At 40.8% G+C, this 21,896-nt stretch overlaps 1 protein-coding gene across 1 annotated transcript in view; it reads left to right on the forward strand.

Moving 5' to 3' along the window:
* Positions 1–21,896, forward strand: part of tox (thymocyte selection-associated high mobility group box) — a 250,318-nt gene that overhangs the window by 177,594 nt on the left and 50,828 nt on the right. Inside the window, exons 3-4 of the mRNA XM_043689379.1 lie at positions 2,707–2,841; positions 19,876–20,154. Coding sequence (XP_043545314.1) covers positions 2,707–2,841; positions 19,876–20,154 — 414 coding nt within the window. The remainder of the gene's footprint in view (positions 1–2,706; positions 2,842–19,875; positions 20,155–21,896) is intronic.

A 21,896-nucleotide genomic window follows, 5' to 3' on the forward strand; every position in this document is an offset into this window, starting at 1 on the left:
CAAGTCCATATGACATCATCTGATTCAGTAGTCACCGTCATTAACCCTTTCAGAACCATTCTTTTATGCAACAGTAACTTGTTTTAGTATAGCAACATTTGAGTGATATGTGTTGTATTGACTGGGCTTTAATCTGATGTATGCACACATTTAAAACATTTAACAAATGTTTGATAAAAAAATTTTGATTAAAGCATGCAATGATGCTCATTGAAAAATCTCTTTAAAAGAACTGTACTACTGAAGATATACTGCCTTTAGAGCAGAAATCAATATCAGATTTGTATTATATACTGCTGAACTCCCCTACTAGTCTTTACGTCCTAGCTCTGTAATTGTTAACATTGTGGGGAGCGGTAAATCAGAAATGCAAGAACATTAACTGCATACTTAATCACTTTCTGCTTAAAAAATAAAAAAGTATATAGTGCGAAAACAATGAGCCAAATGGGCTCCTTCTGCACTGTAATAATTTTATAATTCTGTGAACCTGTGGATAGTGTTAAATAGTTAATTAATTATTATTTCCAATCTAAAATATAGAAACTCTTCATTTACAGGTCAGCCATGTGTCCATTATAGTAAGACCTCGTACCTTGTATCTTTCTGGGTTCACTATGATTTCCTGCAACGCTACAATTTTAAAACATTTTGTTGTAGGAGAATGTAATTATTAACTCATTCTAATATCTGCTTTCATGTTTGGAATGTTGAGAAATATTGTGCAGACAGTATCATGTTGCCTAAGTATAGTAATCAAGTTATTAAATGCAATTAGTGAAATTTATCAAACTTTGAATGCAATACTAGCTTCAGCTAAAATGTTATCCAGCAGAAATATGAACCGGATTACTGTATGCTCAGTAAGGTAGCAAACCAGAAATCATGTTGTATCTTATTAATGAAAAACTTCTGTTGAATTTTAGAGTAAAGTATATGAATGTACATCTGTAATGTTTCCAGCTTACAGTGTGACCATAGTTAACAGATTTGTGTGATGCCAAAGTACCATGATCTTCCATTTTCCCTCGAGGACAATTACTCCACATTACTGCATTGATATACCTTCACTCCATCCACAAATTCCTGATGAAAGGCTTATGCCCAAAACGTCGATTCTCCTGCCCCTTGGATGCTGCCTCTCAGCTGATCTCCAGCATCTGCAGTCCTCACTTTCCCCTGACAAATAAACATTTTTACTGTAACGACTTATATGTTGATTTTCACCCTATCAGCCTTGTGACCTTGATGCCAATTTAATGCCAATTTATTGACAGTTCTGTATTCTGAAGCTGACCTCGGAAAGAACTAGTTTAAGTATGTTCAGCATTCAAATCCTGACCAATACTCGCAGATGCTTTGTCAATTGGTTTTCCTGTATTTAAAGTACCATTCAGTCACAAAGGACATGTTTAAGAGCTCTCTTCACTGGCCCACATTTTTCTCCATCAGATTAAGTTTGTTTAATCTTTGATTAAGTAAAAAAATAGTGTTTTTTATTTTAAGCAAGCACAACAGTTTTGTCAATCTTTAAACAATGAAACCCTGTCTTTGCTGCTGATCTATCATGTATCTGTTCAAACCACATGTTAGGGATTTAAGGACCTATTATTTTAACTGCTTTCTGAGAAGATGGTTGTCATTATATATTCCAGCAGTTAAGCTGGTTATATTTTTGTCTCTCAAAAGATGGCAACATTCATTTAATGGCATACAGTTTTTCAATTTCATGGTTGGATGCCTTCTTGATAAAGACTGAAATTATATAGTGAAAAAGAAATCAATGCAGTCGTTTCATTGGATTTTGGAGAATTGAAAATTCAAAAAGACAACTTGAGGTTTCCCTTCTCACTGTTAAATTGCATAATATTAACGAAATGTTTGGTCCATTTTAAATTCAAGTAGATGGAGTTAAACCTTTTAAACAACATGCACAGTGGTACAAAAACAGAAATTGCCAGAAAACCTCAGCAGGTTTGGCAGTATCTGCGGAAACAAAACAGAGTTAATATTTCAGCTCCAATATCCTTCTTCAGAACTGTTCTTAGGAAGAGTCACTAGATTCAAAATGTTAACTCTGCTTTCTCTCCACAGATGCTGCCAGACCTACTGACTTTATCCAGCGATGTTTGCTCTTGTTTCAGATGTCCAACATCTGCAGTTCTTTGTTTATTGTTGTGTTTTTTGCTGGTAACTGCCTACTTTCCATCTCAGAATAGAAGTTATGCCATCTCTAAAGAACGAGTGGGTTTGAACAATCACTGACCCCCGGTGATCATTAACCTCCATCTTCTCCCTGACCTGGAGCTTCCCAACAACTTTAATCATCTACTGACTTTGATCTCCCCCATGACTTTTATCTTCCCCAATCTGATTTTTCTCCAGTAGTGGTCTCGTTCCACACGTTTCCCTACCCGATTGGCAGGCAGCTGTCAATCAAGCTGCTCTGACAGGAGGGAAACAGTGCTAAACACAATCTTTAAACCATTTCAGCAGGATCTCCGGGTTTCCTCTCCAGAAGTCCTCCTACCTTGTCTCTTTGTAAATATCACTGCCAGCGTCTCTATATGAAAGTGTGCAATGCAATAGATTAGTGATGTGAGACAACTGTAGCAGGACACTTCCAAGTAATTTATGTTGCTACGTGCTAACGGATTAATCAACAGCCTTAGACTTGTTTTTTACTCTGCCCCTTTTCTTGTGTAGGCAAAGCAACGTAAACATAATGGCCCCAATTTTGACGGTTTCTGTTCATCGGGAACGGGCTGCCAGCGCCCGATCCATCCGTCAGCATTTTCACTGGGGCCTTCGCAAAGGCAAGCCAGTGCCCACCTGTCTCAGGTAGGAGCCTCCTTGTTATGTGCTAATCTGCATCCCGGGATGTATGTATGATCCAGATGGAATTCTAATGCCAATGGGTGAAATGTGCATTGTACAAGCTTCATACCATGTTTATTTTTAAAACAAAGCTGAAAAATGTGTTGCTGGAAAAGCGCAGCAGGTCAGGCAGCATCCAAGGCACAGGAGAATCGACGTTTCGGGCATAAGCCCTTCTTCAGGAATCCTGAAGAAGGGCTTATGCCCGAAACGTCGCTTCTCCTGCTCTTTGGATGCTGCCTGACCTGCTGCGCTTTTCCAGCAACACATTTTTTAGCTCTGATCTCCAGCATCTGCAGTCCTCACTTTCTCCTATTTTTAAAACAAATAAATGTTGGAATATGGCATTGTTTTGGCAAGAACAAAGAACAATACAGCACAAGAACAGTCCCTTCGGCCCTTCAAGCGTGCGCCAACACATTTTGCCCTTCCATATTAAGACTGTCTTCACTTACAGGATCTGTATCCCTCTGTTCTCTTCCTATTCCTGTATCCATCCAGGTGTTTCTTGAATGCTGCTGTTGTTTCTGCTTCCACCACCTCCATTGGCAGTGCGTTCCAGGCACTCAACATCCTTTGTGTGAAAAACTTGCCTCATACATCTCTTTTAAACTAGACCCCCCCCCCCCACAACCCCCCAACCCCATACCTTGAACCTGTATATCCACTATTAACTGACCCCTCCGCCCTGGGAATAAGCCTCATACTTCCCACTCTATTCATGCCATTCACAATCTTATAAACTTGTATCAAGTCGCCCTTCAGACTCCTGCATTCCAGTGAAAACAAACCCAGCAATGGTAGTATTTATGGTCTATCCCTAACTCCTCTATGTAGCATTTGGTTACAACTGAGAGGCTTGCTAGTGTAAATCACAGAACACTTCAACATCAATGATGTGTTATGAAACTGGAATGACAAAGGGGCCAGACTAAGATTTCCTCAGGACGTTATGAATTCAGTGGGTTTTCATGATATTCTAAGGCTTCATGGTCACTTTAACTATGCCACCTTTTTGTTTCCATTTATAATATCCAGTTTCAAGCTCCTAATCTGACTGGCCAAGCCAATCTGTTCTGTCACATTGGTCATTTTCCAAATCAGCTCTCATATTGCCTCATGGATCTCTCCGAATTAAGAATTTCACGGACTGCAGTGATTTTGTTTTAAATGCACACATCCTTAATTTTATTCTTATAACTGATATTAAAACATTCATTTTACATGAACTTACATAATATTAAGCAGCAGTAAAGGCTTTAATTTGAAAAAAAATCAATAAGGAACAATTTCCGCCATTAACTCACATGTCCGTCAGTCTGCTAAAACAATGTTGTTGTGTGCTGCATTTGACAGTCGCCGTTGTTCAGCTCCTCTGGTGACTATGTTACAATAAGCATTGGCTCATGTAATACCAACTCGTGCAGACCACAGTGATTCCCCTCTGAGTTGGTAGGAGACATGTGTGAATCCTCCAGAGCAGCTCTTGTGACACCCATTTATACTAGTGTAAGCATCAAGTTCAGCTGTGGGTACAAAATTATCCCCGATTACTCATTCCTTCTAAAGCTTAGTTCCCACGTTGAGTTGAGTGACAGATCAGTGCAAGTGACCCTGGGGAATGTAGAAGGACCATCAAACAGACTGGCAGCTCCATCTGAGTACATCAGTAAGTGGGTTGATCATCCATATTTAGGAATGGGGGAAACTGTGGAACAGTTTTTAATTGCTGGCTATCGGTTTTTCAGGTGAGAAATGACCATGCAGCATTTGAAAAATTTCCTCTACTCCTGTTGATAAAGTTTAGCTTCAGGTGGTGGGGAAGAGCAAAAAAGGGGAGAATCAGCCAAGGTTCCCACTCCAAATTGTTATCCACTTGATGCCACCTTGCTAATGTGCAGAGGTGTTTCAGGTGAGACGAGGATTGAACTTGGTGTGGTTCCAGTAAGACAAAATAGTCCAGCAACACTCGTCACCCAGAATTACACATGAAAATATTGGTAAGACACCAAAGGACAACAGTATCCATAGACTCATACCTCAATGGTTTTATGCGAAGAGAGAAGATTATAAAATAAAGATCCATTAGTGTTTAATGAATCAAACACAAAACATGGTTTTCGCTGAATGATGATTAGAGCATTGAAGACATATCTCCAAGACATTTCTAAAAGGTTTTGTAGCATGTAAGATAATTGTAAACACTTGTTATACTTTCAAAACTATCAGTCCTTTTAAGGTTTACAGTAACAATATTATCTCTCATTCATGCAGAAAGCAGCTTGGCAAACCATCAAATAGCCACTGAACTGAAGAGTCATTGTCAGTACTACATAGTTAACAGCATGTAAATACAGCCTTATACCGTAGTTGCATTAAACTCTAACAGTGTATTTCAGTAGCCCTGGGGATCACAGTCACCACTGCTCTGTGTCAAGTGGTGACAGCCAGGGCTAAATGGGAAGGTTTCAGAGACACCTGATTTCTTTCGCTGAAAGCTGGCTCATTTCCAGAGCTGCTTGCTAGCACCACATAGGTAGCAGCTGGTTAGGAACATTAACAAACCAAGCCTCAGGGCTACCAGCATTGGTTTCTCAGTCTGTCTACTGCTGTACAATGTGCAGTAGTCAAGAACAGCTAGTCAGAACAGATACAGTAATGTAGTAAGAGATAGAGCCAATACATAAGTGTTTTGATGTAGATTATATTGAAATGACAGCAATAATGATAGCCTTGTACAAAAGTGAAGAGTTTCTCAAACTGAAGTGAAAATTGTTGTTGTCAAGAATTAGGCCTTAGATCAAAATGATACTTACAAGATCGTGTCAGTTAAAATAATTCTCTGTAATTACCAGAAACACTCCCCAGTTCAAAGCACATGCTAGTGGCAAACTTAGTATTTTTCTAGTTTTGGTTTAGTTTCTTTATCAGAAAGCGGTACGGTTAGTAAGTTTGCAGATGACACCAAAATTGGAGGTGTAGTGGACAGCAAAGAGAGTTACCTCAGATTACAATGAGATCGTGATCAGATGGGCCAATGGGCTGAGGAGTGGCAGATGGAGTTTGATTTAGATAAATGCGACACACTGCATTTTGGGAAAGCAAATCAGAACAGGGCTTATACCTTACCACTTAATGGTAAGGTCCTGGGGAGTGTTGCTGAACAAAGAGACCTTGGAGTGCAGATTCATAGCCCTGGAGCGTCAGAGGCTGAGGGGTGACCTTATAGAGGTTTATAAAATTATGAGGGGCATGGTTAGGGTAAATAGACAAGTCTTTTCCCTGGGGTCGGGGAGTCCAGAACTAGAGGGCATAGGTTTAGGGTGAGAGGGGAAAGATATAAAAGGGACCTAAGGGGCTTTTTCATGCAGACGGTGGTACGTGTATGGAATGAGATGCCAGAGGAAGTGGTGGAGGCTGGTACAATAGCAACATTTAAAAGGCATCTGGATGGGTATATGCATAGGTAGGGTTTAGAGGGATATGGGCCGGGTGCTGGCCAGGTTGGGATATCTGGCCAGCATTGACGAGTTGGACCAAAGGGTCTGTTTCCGTGCTGGGCATCTTTATGACTTTATATGAAAACTGAGATGACTATTAAAACTTTGTGGCAAATGAATGTTCTTTCCATTACGGTTTTAGTTGGTGAATTAATATTTTGGAAAAAGTATTGCTAAATACTATAGTTTAGTACAAAGACATGTTGTAAACATTTGAAGCACATGTCAATTACTCACACTTCAGTGAGAATCATAGCATTTGGCCGACGTTGTACCTGTTGCAAAATATTCCTGGAGGCCATGTGGAGTCAGTGAAACATCTGCTCGTGTTATGCAATATTAAACAATTATTCAAATTGCTGTAGTTAAAATTTTGACAACAAATCCGACTCTAAAAGCTTGATTTGCATAACTTTCACCAGATGCTGTGCAGATCTGAGAGTACTATATTATCCTCAACCTTTTGGACAAGCCCACACCATTTATCCCAGATCTTGCTGACAACAAAGTAGCAACTCAATAATGTTAATACCTGACCAGTTTGAACTTAGAAATTACATATAAATGAAATTTAAAATTGTTTTCTCACCAATATACATGACAACATTTATTTTATTTTAGATTTTACAGTTGTTATTTTAACCTGAATCCCATTTGAGTAATTTCAGGATATAGGATAAATACCTCTTGCAGAGCATGAATTCTTTTTAGCTGACATTTTTATTAGTTTGAATTTTATTTGTTCCACCGTAGGAACATCTATATGTAGTTTTCAAGAATATCATTTACAAAAAGGACTTAGAGGAACTCCAATTGATTTCATGATCCTGTTGTACAATGTTGCGAGCATTGCAGTGATTAGAACATCATGGAAGGTTTGAAAATTGACATTAATCTCATAGAATACAATTACACCTAACATTCTGTCAATTAACTCAAACTACTAACGTAAAGAAACTCATCCAATACCATCATTAAAAAAAGCAAAATGGAGATTCGGAAAATCTAAAACAAACATAAAATTACTGGAGCCAATCAGCTGGTCAGGTAGATGTTGTAAAGAAAACAGAGAAGTTGAAATGTTAAGTGTGGGCTCTTCAACCGAAGTTTCTATTTCAGGATGATTGATTTCACTTGTATAGCAGCTAGTTCAAGAGCCAAACAATCCTACAGGTGGAATCTTGCTGAGATGGTGCACACCTCTGGGGCCAGCTGCAAGGCCTGGCAAATATAAGAGTAATCAGGCATTGATGAGGTCACTGATGGGCCTTTAACTGGAAGGAAGGTCCCAGCAACAAACATTCCCCTGCTGGAACAGCCAGCCAATCAGAGGCTAGCAGCTTTCACAACTTGGCAGCACCATGGAGGGGACTGTGTTTGCTGCTGGAAGACCCTGTGTGATCACAGAGACCCAGGGAAAGCAAATTTGTGTGTATCCACAAGTAATGAGGGTGGGCCTGTAAGATTAGGGACAGCAGGGACAGGGGGACATAGAATCCACAGCAAGGGGTAGAGGTTGACTCTCAGCAGACAGCCAGGCCCAGTCTTTCAATCAAAGGACACCCCCAGAAAGCTGACAAGCTGTGTACATAGTCAAAGAGTGTGGTGCTGAAAAAGCACAGCTGGTCAAGCAGCATCCAAGGAGCAGGAGAATCAACATTTCAGGCAAGGGCCCTTCATCAGGAATGGTGATGAAGGATGCTGGTGATGGGCTTTTGCCTGAAACATCAATTCTCCTGCTCCTCGGATGCTGCCTGACCGACTGTGCTTTTCCAGCACCACTCTCTTCGACTTGGATCTCCAGCATCTGCAGTGTTCACTTACTCCAAGCTGTATACATGGTTTATCACAGTTATAGCATACCACATGGTACCAGGACCACTCACAAATCTTGCAATTTCTGCAGCAGAAAGCTGAGCTTCTTCAATGGTCCTGTCCTTGCCAATGGTGTGGGTCGAGAAGGATAACCACGGAACTTTCCCAGCCCCAGCTTTATTCTAGTCAAGGCACCAGGGTTTCTATACAGACTGCTTGGCCTAATTCCCAGCTCCCAACTTGTCAGCTCTGGGAGCAAGGAATTCCGGGTTATATGTGGAAATAGGAACAGAAGGAAAAATAAAGGACAATCTATGTACAGAACTTGAAAAGTTCAGCTGTGTTGTTAAGAAGCTATCATTGAGAATAGTTTGTAATGATTATGAATTGACTAAGTTGTGAGCAGTGGTTAGTGATTGAGCATGTTTCGTTTTCGCTGCACGATTGTCCACGATTCTGATCATAATGACCTCAGTATGAATTAAATTTAATCTTGAAAGTAACATTATAGAGATTGAGAGATTCACCATATTCAGTACAAAATAGTTTAATTTCCTGAAAAAGAGGGTTAGTTTAAAATTTAAGGATTTATTGCTTTATCAAAAATTTACCAGCTGGATCCAAATCTGTCAAAAATGGATCTAGAGAGCATAGAACATCAAACAGCACAGCACAGTGAAGGCCCTTCGGCCTTCAATGTTGTGCTGACTTTTCATCTTACTCTAAGGTCAAACTTATCTATATCTGTATACCCTTCATTGTACTATTGCCCATGTGCCTGTTCAAGAGTTGTTTAAATGTCCCTAATGTATCTGACTCTACCACCACTGCTGGCAGTGCATTCCACACACCCACGTACCTCTGACATCTCCCGTAAACCTTCCTCCAATCACCTTAAAATTACTGCCCCTCATGGTAGCCATTTCCACCCTGGGAAAAAGTTTTGGACTTTCCACTCTATCTATGCTTCTCAACATCTTGTACATCTCTAATAAATCACCTCTCATCTTTCCTTGCTCCAATGAGAACAGCCCTAACTCCCTCAACCTTTCTTCATAAGACACACCCTCCAATCCAGGCAGCATCCTTGAAGATCTTACCTACACCCTCTCTAAAGCTTCCACATCCTTCCTATAATGAGACAACCAGAACTGAACACGATATTCCAAGTGTGGTCTAACCAGGGCTTCATAGAGCTGCAGTATAATCTTGTGGCTCTTAAACTCAAGCCCCCTGCTAATAAAAACCAACACATCATATGTCTTCTTCACAACCCTATCAATTTCACAACCCTATCAACCTGTATTCTACGTTCAACTTCCACATTCCAAAATGAATCACTTCACATGTTTCCAGGTTGAATTCCATCTGCCACTTCTCAGCCCAGTTCTACATCCTGTCAATGTCCCGTTACAACCTATCCACAACTATCCACAACTCCACCAACCTTCGCATCATCGGCAAACTTACTAACGCACCCTTCCAATTCCTCGTCTAAGTCATTTATAAAAATCACAAAAAGCATAGGTCGCAGAATGGATGCCTGTGGAACACCACTCATCACTGAGCTCCAGGCTGAATATTTTCCATCTGCTACCACCTTCTGTCTTCTATGGGTCAGCTAATTCTGTATTCAGACACCCCCATTTCCCTGTATCCCAAACCTCCTTACTTTCTAAATGATCCTTCCATGAGGAACCTTATCAAACGCCTCGCTAAAATCCATATACACCACGTCCACTGCTCTAAGTTCATCAATGCGTTTTTTCACATCCTCAAAGAGTTCAATAAGGTTTGTGAAGCATGATCTGCCCCTCACAAAGCCATGCCGACTATCTCTAAACAAACTATGCTTTTCCAAATAATCATAAATCCTGTCTTTCAGAATCCTCTACAATAATTTGTCCAGCACTGACGTAAGACTATCTGGTCTGTAATTCCCAGGGGTTTCCCTATTCCCTTTCTTGAGCAAGGGAGTATCATTTGCCACCTTCCAATCATCTGGTACGACTCCAGTGGGGACGCAGAGGTCATCGCCAAAGTTGCAGCAATCACTTTCCTCACTTCTCAAAGAAACTTTGGAGTGGCACAGTTGCTCAGTGTATAGCACTGCTGCCACACAGCGCCAGGGACCTGGATTTGAATCCAGCCTCGGGCGACTGTCTGTGTGGAGTTTGCCATGTTTGCGTGGTTTCCTCAGGGCACTCCAGTTTCCTCTCACAATCCAAAGATGTTCAGGTTGGGTGAATTGGTGGTGCTAAATTGCCCATAGTGTTCAGGGATGTGTGGGTTGGGTGTATCAGTCAGAGGTAAATATAGACTAATAGATTAGGCAAATTAGTCTGGGTGGGTTACTCTTCGGAGGGTTGGTGTAAACTTGTTGGGCCTACTAGCCTGTTTCCACACTGCATTGATTCTACGATGGCCCAGTGGGCTTATCTCTCTGTAGGTTTTTCAAAATTTCCAGCATATCCTCCTTCTTAATGTTAACCTGTTTGAGCATATTGGCCTGTTTTATGCTGTCCTCACAAACAACAAGGTCTCGCTCACTGGTGAATACTGAAGCAAGGTATTCATTAAGGACCTCCCCTACCTCCTCCGACTCCAGGCACAAGTTTCCTCCCCTATCCCTGATTGGCCCCACCCTCACTCTGGTCATCCTTTTACTCCTCACCTAAGTGTAGAATGCTTGGGGTTTTCCTTAATCCTACCCAGCAAGACCTTTTTATGCCCCCCTCTAACTCTCCTAAGTCCATTCTTCAAGAGTTCATTGATGAATCAGTTGCATGGTCAGTGTGTGAATCAAGTTGGATGTTGCTTGATCTAGTAATTTCTTGCTTCATTTATAACTGAAACGATTCTTAGACTTAATTACATATAAATGCAATACTCTTTCTGAAAGGTGCATTTCAAATTAATCCAGATGATCTCAAATGGAAATCCATTGCTTATTATTGTTTTTAGATTTGGGATATCCTTTCAATACTCATGATTAAATATGAATAAAGTTTCACTTTTCACTGATCTACTGTTGTGGTGGCATTCAGGTTAAGTGGCGGAAACATGGAAACAAACCGCTTGCCATGTACAGAAGAAAGCTGAGTATTTGCTTCTGTTGGTAACTTTAATTGGAGTACTCCATCTGGGTGTGTTAACTGTAGTTTGTATGTTAATAATTCAAAGAGAAAATTTACAAAATGTTGAATGATGCTATACAATTGGCTGCCTAAGGAAGATTTTAAAACATTTAAATAATAGTGTTTTGTGCTCCTAAATAAACAGTGGATAATCACAAATCTGTTGTATTAGTATCAGTGTAGGCCTTGCATTTGAGTGCAGTATTTAATTGTTATGCTACTGTAATCAAGTGCATGAATCAAAGAATGGCCTGGCTCTCTATACTAGTTAGGTTTGTTAAATCTGATCTATTAAATGAGTACAGAAGTGGCGAATGTATGCACTCATGCCAACGCACACCCCACTATTACACCCAGAAGCTGCCATGGGCAGGAGCCATGCTCAGGTTAAATAAAATTTTAAGTTTCTATTACAGATTTCACTTCATAAAAATGCCAATCATTGCAAGTCCTTTAAGCATATTTTAACTTCCTTACAGAGGCATAGAGCTGTACAACACGGAAACAGACTCTTTAGTCCAAATCATCCATTCTGACCAGATATCCTACATTAATCTAGTTCCATTAGTCATCATTTGGCCTATATTCCTCTAAACCCTTCCTCGTCATATACCCTTCCAGATACCTTTTAAATATTGCAATTGTACCAGCCTCCACCACATCCTCTGGTAGCTCATTCCATACACGTACCACCCTCTGCGTGAAAAGTCGCCCCTTAGATCCCTTTTAAATCTTTCCCCTCTCACCTTAAACCTATGCCCTCTAGTTTTGGATTTTCCTACCCTGGGAAAAGACCTTGTTTATTTATCCTATCCATGCCCCTCATGATTTTATAAATTTCTATAAGGTCACTCCCAGGCTCTGACGCTCCAGGGAAAACAGATATTTGTATTAATAACCCAGATCAAAAGCAGTTAATCCCTTAATAACCTCTTGGAACTGTCAATCAATTTGGGAATGTATCACCTCACAGTGTGTGTATGATAAGCTGAGGGAGCAGTCAAGCAGCAATAAAACCAACACTCTAATTATTTTAATAATATTATAATGACAGACCACAGGTTTCTATCAATAAACATCTATTGAAACTGCAAGAAATCATTTTTATTCAGCTCAGAGACTCAATAGGTTATTTTTGTTTCAAATCTCAAAGGTTAAGAGATTTTTAAAATATCTTGAGAGCTTGACAATTCCACAGGCTCTGACAGGTTTTTTTTGAGCACTTACATCTATTGTTATAAATTGTAATTCTCACCAAGCGAAACGCACCATGGATCTCCAGCCAACAAAAAAAAATGGGATTCGATGGGCCCAATGGCTGAATTCTGCTCCTATATCTCATGGTCTACAGTCTTTTTGAACCTAGCATTAGTTCAAATGGCCTTGCTGCATTCCAATTTCCTCCATGTGTGTATTCTGCCTCCTTTTCCTCCCAATGTAAATTGGATCTGTCAGAAATAGCAGTGAAACTTCTAGCAATCAGCTGTGTTTATTGCCAGTGCCACTGCTAGGTGGCGTAGTGACCATGCACTTACCAACATACAGCTTTGTAGTCCAACTCCTGGGTACAAACAAACAAACCATCCATCCATGCCTCACCTGCTACCTCACTATTGCAATTGTCCTGAGCTACGTGGTAAGCTGTGCAACCAGTGAGTATGTGGAGAAACCAACCAATGTGGACAGCCCAGGGTGGGAGAGGGAGGAGTGGCAAGCAGAAGGCTCTGTCATGATGGTGTGCATCACTGCCATCTACACTTGTGCAGGTATAGTAATCCTACATTAAACTGATCTGTGTAGTCAACCTGAGTCACAAATATAGGCAAATGGGGACTTTTACGTACTTCTTTAAATATTTTGATGATGATGACTCTGGAAACAGTAGGGCTTGAGTTCCATTGTGCTGCTCCAGTGAGATGTAACACAATGAAGTACTTTTCAAACTGCATCCCTACTGTAATGCAGGAAAGGGGGGTAATGATCCAGTGGTATTATCATATGGCTATTAATGTAGAAACTCAGCTAATGTCCTGGGGACCTGCTTCAGATCCCTTCATGGTAGATAGTGGAATTTAAATTCAACAAAAACATCTAAAAATTAGAAGCTGAAGGAGAGCACTATGGAGGACTCAAGCAGTAAAGCAATATGGGCAGAGCTCAGAAATAGGAAGGGTGCAGTAACAATGTTGAGATTGTTCTACAGGCCTCCCAACAGCGAGTGTGAGATAGAGGTACAAATATGTAGAGAGATCATCGAAAGATGCAGGAGCAGCAGGGTGGTGGTGCTGGGAGATTTTAATTTTCCCAACGTTGACTGAGATTCATTTAGTGTTAGAAGTCTAGATGGAGCAGAATTTGTAAAGAGCATCTAGCAGAGGGACAGCAGTTTGTAAATAGTTCAACTTGCGAAGGGGCCAAACTGGGCATGGTGTTGGGGAATGAGCCGGCCAGGTGGTTGATGTTTCAGTAGGGGATTACTTTGGCAATAGTGATCACAATTCCATACGTTTTAGGATACTCATGGACAAAGACGAGCGTGGTCCTAAAGGAAGAGTGCTAAATTGGGGGAAGACCAACTATACCAAAATTGGGCAGGGGCTGGGGAATGTAGATTGGGAGCAGCTGTTGAAGGTAAATCTCCATTTGTTATGTGGGAGGCTTTTAAAGAGAGGTTGATTAGAGTTCAGGACAGACATGTCCCTGTGAATAAGAGGGATAGAAATGGCAAGATATGGGGACCATGGATGACAGTTGAAATTGTGAGACTAGCTAAGAGGAGAAAGGAAGCATACATAAGGTCTAGGCGACTGAAGACAGACAAAGCTTTGGAAGAATAGCGGGAATATAGGACCAATGAAATGAGGAATTAAGAGGGTTAAAATGGGTCATGAAAATATCCTTTGCAAACAGGATTAAGGAAAGTCCCAAAGCCTTTTATTTGTACATAAGGAGCAAGAGGGTAATTAGATAAAGGATTGGCCCACTCAAAGACAAAAGATATGCGTGGAGTCAGAGAAAATAGGTGAGATTTTTAATGAATATTTTGTATCGGTATTTACCAAGGAGAGGGACATGATGGACGTTGAGGTTAGGGATCAATGTCTGATTATTCTAGGTCAAGTCGGCATAAGGAGGGAGGAAGTGTTGGGTATTCTAAAAGGCATTAAGGTGGACAAGTCCCCAGGTCCGGATGGGATCTATCCCAGGTTACTGAGGGAAGTGAGAGAGAAAATAGCTAGGGTCTTCATAAATACCTAAACAGCATCCTTGAACTTGGGTGAGTTCTTGGAGGACTGGAGAATTGCTAATGTTGTCCCCTTGTTTACAAAGGGTAGCAGGGATAATCCAGATAATTATAGACTGGTGAGCCTGATGTCAGTTGTAGGGAAGCTGTTGGAGAAGATACTGAGGAATAGAATCTATTCCCATTTGGAAGAAAATGGGCTTATCAGCGATAGGCAACATGGTTTTATGCAGGGAAGATCATGTCTTACCAACATATTAGAATTCTTTGAGGAAGTGACAAATTTGATTGATGAGTTGATTGATGATGTAGATGCCATATACATGGATAAACAGGCAGAAAACTAGCCACCAGGATACATGAACATCAACCAGCCACAAAACGACATGACCCTCTCTCATTAGCATCCTTACATACAGATGAGGGAGGACACCACATCGACTGGGACAACACATCCATCCTAGGACAAGCCAAACAGAGGCATGCATGAGAAGTCCTAGAAGCATGGCATTCCAACCTGAACTCTATCAACAAACACATTGGTTTGGACCCCATTTAACACCCCCTGAGAAAAACAACAGGAAATGCCATCACCATAGGAAATGACATCACCACAGGAAATGACACCACCAACCCAAAGAAACCCAAACATACAAATAGAAAGCAGGAAACATCAGCAGTGCTTCATCTGGAGGCTCACTGAAGCTGTTACCTAGTAAACGTCTGAAAATGAACCTTCCAGTTCAGCGAGCAAGCCTACATCCATGTGGAATAATCACACGTGCCCTCTGAACATCCAAATCCTTCATGTCTTCAAACATCTTCCTTTTAAACTGACCTCTGATCAAGATCTCTATCTTGACCCCTCCACTCTCATATTTACTTTATTTTCAGAAGTACTTCTATATTAACTGAGCTGGGTAAATATATATACAGTGTAGTTGTAGTATCTTTGGTAATTGTGGTCATTTAAAATAATGACTGTGATTGTGACTTTATGATCTTAAAAGTGATTTGTTGTCGTTCATTAGCTGTTATATAGAAGTTGAGATTTGGATTTTATTTTGCCAAAATTATGGTGGAATATTCCCAACCCCGGAATGGGCTCATGGTGACAAAGTTGGGAAAATCAGTGAGATATCCAACTAGGAGTTTGATGACATCAAGAACAAAATGTCCAGCTTTCCAATAGTGTTAAATAGTCAGTGACCTGATTGCATACATTAGCATACAGTAACATCTAATTATTAGTTAATCTCATCTCGTTAATGTGTAGTTTTCCATCCTACCATCCCCGGATAGAAACTACGCACCAAGAATTCCCAACATGGGAATCAGTTCGGGTACCTGGTAACTCCAGCTCACTGCTTACTCCTCTGGACATCGAACTTCAACGTTACTCATCAATATCTCAAGGCACACTCAACAGACAATGATTACACGTAGACCTATGCATTTGAAATATCTCAGCCTCATCATAGCTCATCTCTAACTCACTGACAATGTGGTCCTGTACTATAGTGTGCACCAGCTCCTCTCATTGCAGTGCTCCTGTAAAGACACTTAGCACCCATCGTAAGGTTTGACCACATGCATTTCAGGACTCCCTGCTCACTCTTTGTGCTCTTTCACTTTGTACCTATTTTAATGTTCACAGCATTCCTGCTTTAGCACACCTTATCTTTAAAGGCTCACAGTAGTTCTGTTTTGTCTTACTGCTTAGTGTAGACACAAACCAGGCACCACGTCATCAGTCAAGTTGGTTGATGGCACCATGTTGTGTCAATCTCACACCTGCACCAGGTACCAGCCACGTACGCACTAAACATGCTGCATGTGCTTCAAGCAAATAGCCATATGTCAAAGTCTATGAGGAGTAGTCTTCAATCAAGTCATGGGAAATATCATGCAGTCAGGTGGTTCCCAGAACAGTAAGTCAAGAGCAGCTGCCTATATCAGTCCAGGGGCTTGTTTCATCCCTGGGTGCTGGTATCCTACAGGTCCCTATAGAGCAATGTGAATCTCATAAAAATAAGGTGTTTATACCTCTTACAACAGCAAATGATGTCACTCCATGTAAGATCTGTAGCTGACAGGTAATGAATGACCAGGTTATTCATGTTTATGGTATTGGAGAAAGAGTAAACATTGACTTGTGCATCATAATGAACAACTTTGGAATTCCTTAATTGCTGACACATTACAGGAAGAATATTTTGACAGACATTTAGATGTGAATATAGGAAGGTTGATCAGTAAGTTTGTGGATGATATATAAATTAATGGGGTGCCAAATAATGAGGAGGATAGCCTCAGATTACAGGAGCATACAGACAGAGTGATTATTCCTGTCCATCATCATTCCCACCTAAGCGCTCCACACTTCCCACTGACCTATCACAATTACCTCCTACCTTTCCTCACCTATCACCATTCCATCTATCTTTCCCCGAACGCCACCCTGACTCCCCCTATGTATTTCTCAGCCTCCTTCCCCTTCCCCAGTCCTGATGAAGGGTTATCCCTAAAAGGTCAACTCCCTTGCTCCTCAGATGCTGCCTGACCTGCTGTGCTTTTTCCAGCACCACACTTTATCAACTCTGACTTCTCCAGCATCTGCAATCCTCAGAATCTCTCAGTGGCAAACAGAATCCAATCCAGATAAATGTGAGGGAATGCACTTGTTTGGACAAACAAGGCAAGGGAATGCATGATGAGCAGCAAGACCCTGGGAAGCACTATGGATCAGAGGAGCCTCAGGGTGGCGTTCGGGGAAAGATAGATGGAATGGTGATAGGTGAGGAAAGGTAGGAGGTAATTGTGATAGGTCAGTGGGAAGTGTGGAGCGCTTAGGTGGGAATGATGATGGACAGGAATAATCACTCTGTCTGTATGCTCCTGTAATCTGAGGCTATCCTCCTCATTATTTGGCACCCCATTAAGGTATCAGGATGGGTAGATGTTGTTAAGAAGGCACAGGGTATACTTGCCTTTATTAGCCAGGATGCTTGAGTGTAAGAGCAGGAAGGTGATGCTGGAACCATGTAAAACATTGGTTAGGCAACATCTAGAGTATTGTGTGCAGTCTGGAATTCACATTATAGGAAGGATGTGATTGAACTGGAGAACGTGCAGAGGAGCATTCATCGAATCTAAAATCCCTGCAGTGTTGAAAAAGGCCATTTGGCCCATCGAGTCATCCCACCCAGACCGAATCCCCTACCCTACCCCTGTCACACTGTATTTCCCATGACTAACACATCCTGCACATCCCTGGACACTATGGGCAATTTTCCATGGCCAGTCCACCTAACCTGCACATCTTTGGACTATGGAAGGAACCAGAGCATCCAGAGGAATCCCAGACAGATATGAGGAAAATGTACAAACTCCACACAGACAGTCACCTGTGGGTGGAATCGAACCCAGGTCACTTTACCTGTGCCAGAGATGTGAAGGGAGGTTTGACAGATTGGCATTGTTCTCAGGACAGAGGAGACAAGAAGTCTGAAGTGCAAAGAGACTTGGGAGTTTTAATTCAGGATCCAATGTAAACTTGCAGGTTGAGTCAGTAATTAGGAAAGCAAATGCAATGATGGCATTTATTTTGAGAGGACTTCAATATAAAAGCAGGGATGTATTTCTGAAGCTCTGTAAGGCCCTGGTCAGACAACTTTCGAGTATTGTGCAAAGTTTTGGGCCCCATATCTGAGGAGGGATGTACTGGCTCTGCAGCGTGTTCAGAGGAGGTTCATGAGAATGGTCCCAGGAATGAAAATCTTAACATGTGAGGAACATTTGAGGACTCTGGGTTTATGTACGATGGAGTTTAGAAGGATGAGGTGGGATCTAATTGAAACATACAGAATACTGAATGGCCTGGACAGAGTGGATGTTGGGAAAATGTTTCCATTGGTAGGAGAGACTAGGACCCGAGGGCACAGCCTTAGAGTAAAGCGAAGATCCTTTTTGAACAGAGATAAGGAGAAACTTCTTCAGCCAGAGAGTGGTGAATCTATGGAATTCATCGCCACAGAAGGCTGTGGAGGCCAGGTCATTGAGTGTAGTTTGAGATAGATAGGTTCTTGAGTATCAAGGGGATCAAGGGTTAGAGGAGAAAGCAGGAGAATGGATTTGAGAAACCTATCAGCCATGATTGAATGGCAGAGCAGACTCATTGGCTGAATGGCCTAATTTCTGCTCCTGTACCTTGTGGTCTTCTGTATGCCTCAGCATCTGTCCAAATGATATATTTTCCAACTGAGCCATGGTCATAGAACATAGAACAATATAGCACAGGAAAGGCCCTTCGGCCCTTGATGTTGTACCGATATGATACCAATTGAACCAGACAACAGTTTTGCTCAAGGATTGGTAACTTCATATAAATGGAACCTCTTTTTTTTAAAAACAACAGTGAATGTCATCATGTAAGTTTGATGGTACTTGAAACCTGGATTAACAGCAGTGCAGGTAGTCAGTAACACATGGTGTTAGTCTGATATCATTTCAGACCTCAATACCATGTGTTTCTCAGTGAGATAAGATCAGTGTTGAAACAGCTTTCACATGACACCTTTACGTTACTGCGTGTGCTGTGACTTTTTGATGGTGCACGGATCTGATCACAACAGATATAAATATATCCAATTCAGACTTTGTAATCAATTTGACATCTCGGTGTCTGAAATATTTCTGATTATTGAGAGATGAGCACAATGTGTTTCACTAAAGCTTTTATTTAAAAATTCATAAATTAAATCAACCATGTCTATCTAATTGTAGATCTAGCAAACAAAGGTCCCAGCACAAAACAGGATCCAATTTCGGGTTTATGAACTCTAGTGTGAAAAAATATGTACAATGGGAAATATCACTTCAAGACACAGATTGCAGTTTTCTGAGGTGACAATTAGCAATCTATACAAAGTAATACTTGGCTTAGTGCATTGCACAATGTCCAGTATAGTCGCTTATATTGTCACCAAAAATGGCCATTAGTATTTAGCAGTTTAATCTCACACTACTTAGAATTAAACGCATTAATGCACAAAATTAAACATGCAGACATTTCCCCTTGCTCAAGATATAGTTCCAGGAATGATTTCTTATCAATATATAATAATATATTAACCTTGATAAAATGTATTTTCATAATTTACATGGATTGAGTGGCAATAAGACAGGTGAGATCAATCTGGTCATCGTATAACCAAAACCATCAATCTCCTTGTACAAATGTGTGTGCTTCTTCAGTAAACTTTATTTATTATTTCCCCACCACCATCATTTTCTTTTCCAGATGCATGATCTGGGAAACACAGAAACTACTCATTACAGTGCTCACCCACAGATGTCAATGATGAGATCTGCTATCCAATCTACAGACATCAGACACCCAGGAGCAATGCAACGTGGTCAGCTGACCACTATAAACCAGTCACAGCTCAGTGCACAACTTGGTCTTAACATGGGAGGAAATGCTATCCAGCACAGCTCACCATCCCCACCAGGAAGCAAGTCTGCTACTCCATCACCATCCAGCTCAGTCCATGAAGATGAAACCGATGAGACATCCAAGGTGTGTAAAGCTCTGTTATGTAAAGCTTCCAATGCAATGACTTGGAGGAGTTACTGAGACAGACAGTAGATTTAAAAAAAAACTGAAATAAAGATTAGTAGAGAACTTTCACTGATCTGAGGTAATTGAATCAGCAGGTATGGGGATAGTGCAGGAAGACGAGTTGCCCTAGACCAGCCATAATCTAAGTGAATAAACAAACAGGAGGCTGGAAGAATACAGCAAGCCAGGCAGCATCAGGAGGTGGAGAAGTCAATGTTCTGGGTATTAACCCTTCTTCAAGAAGGTTGACTTCTCCACCTCCTGATGCTGCCTGGCTTGCTGTGTTCTACCAGCCTCCTGTTTGTCTACTTTGGATTCCAGCATCTGCAGGGTTTTTTTTTGTCTAAAATATAGGTGAGTGATGGAACAAACTCAAAGGGCCTAATGACTTATTCTGTTCCTCTTGCATTCTAAAAGTCCAATCATTGGTAATTTGCTAACCATCTTTGCATGTTAATCTGGCTCCCTTGTATTTTATCACTGCTCCCACCCTGTTCCTAATATGCCATTAATGCTCACTGTTTGAATATAGCTATCTAAATTGAAGAAAAATAAACAACACCTCTCGATCAGAATATTACATTGTAAATTTTAAAAGTTCAAATCTTTGTGATTTTAGATAAATATTGACAGTGAAATGTCTTTAAGAAACCATGTGACGACAGTATGAAAATATTCACTGCTTGACTATTGCTTACCTATCTTTGACGTTGTTAGAATTTATTTGACACCTTGTATTTTAATGCTTGTGGTATGGACACAAATGTTGAGATGTTTTGAATCTGAATTTTAATTTCTTTAAAATATAAATTTTCACGAAAATGTAATAGTTTCATATTCTATATATTTTTGAGATAGCTATCATACATTTTAATCTTTAGCAGAGTCTGAAGAACTGAAATTCACTCCAGAGAGTGACGTGAAATAAAGTATAATTTCTGAACATGGGCAATTCTACAAAGAAATGATTATCAAAAATACTTTTATGAATGTGAACACCCTGATGAGATGAAGTCTTCATTTAATATACTAAAACAGGCTTGGGAATCCTGGTGTTGATATTATCATTGGTGATTCACCCTAACACTGTCCTGTGATTAACATGGGAGCTACCAGTCAATCAAGAAAACAAATCTAACTATGCTCAACAATGACCATAAGCAAGCTCAACATAGAACATAGAACACAAAACAGTACAGCACAGTACAGGCCCTTCGGCCCACGATGATGTGCCAAGCATTTATCTTAATCGAAGATCAATTTAACCTACACACCCCTCAATTTACTGCTGTCCATTTGCTTGTCCAGCAGTCGCTTAATTGTCCTAAATATCTCTAACTCTAATACCACTACTGGCAGTGCATTCCAGCACCCACCACTCTCTGCATAAAGAACCTACCTCTGACATCTCCCCTATACCTTCCTCCAATCATCTTAAAATTATGACCCCTCATGACAGTCATTTCTGTCCTGGGGAAAAGTCTCTGGCTATCTCCTCTATCTCTGCCTCTCATTGCCTTGTACATCTCTATCAAGTCACCTCTCTTCCTTCTTCTCTACAGTGTGAAAACCCCTAGCTCACTCAACCTCTCTGCATAAGACAAGCCCTCCAATCCAGGCAGCATCCTGGTAAATCTCCTCTGCACCCTCTCTAAAACATCTACATTCTTCCTATAATGAGGTGACCAGAACTGGACACA

Source organism: Chiloscyllium plagiosum, chromosome 4, assembly GCF_004010195.1.
Source record: "Chiloscyllium plagiosum isolate BGI_BamShark_2017 chromosome 4, ASM401019v2, whole genome shotgun sequence".
In the NCBI taxonomy this organism is placed as follows: Eukaryota; Metazoa; Chordata; class Chondrichthyes; order Orectolobiformes; family Hemiscylliidae; genus Chiloscyllium; species Chiloscyllium plagiosum.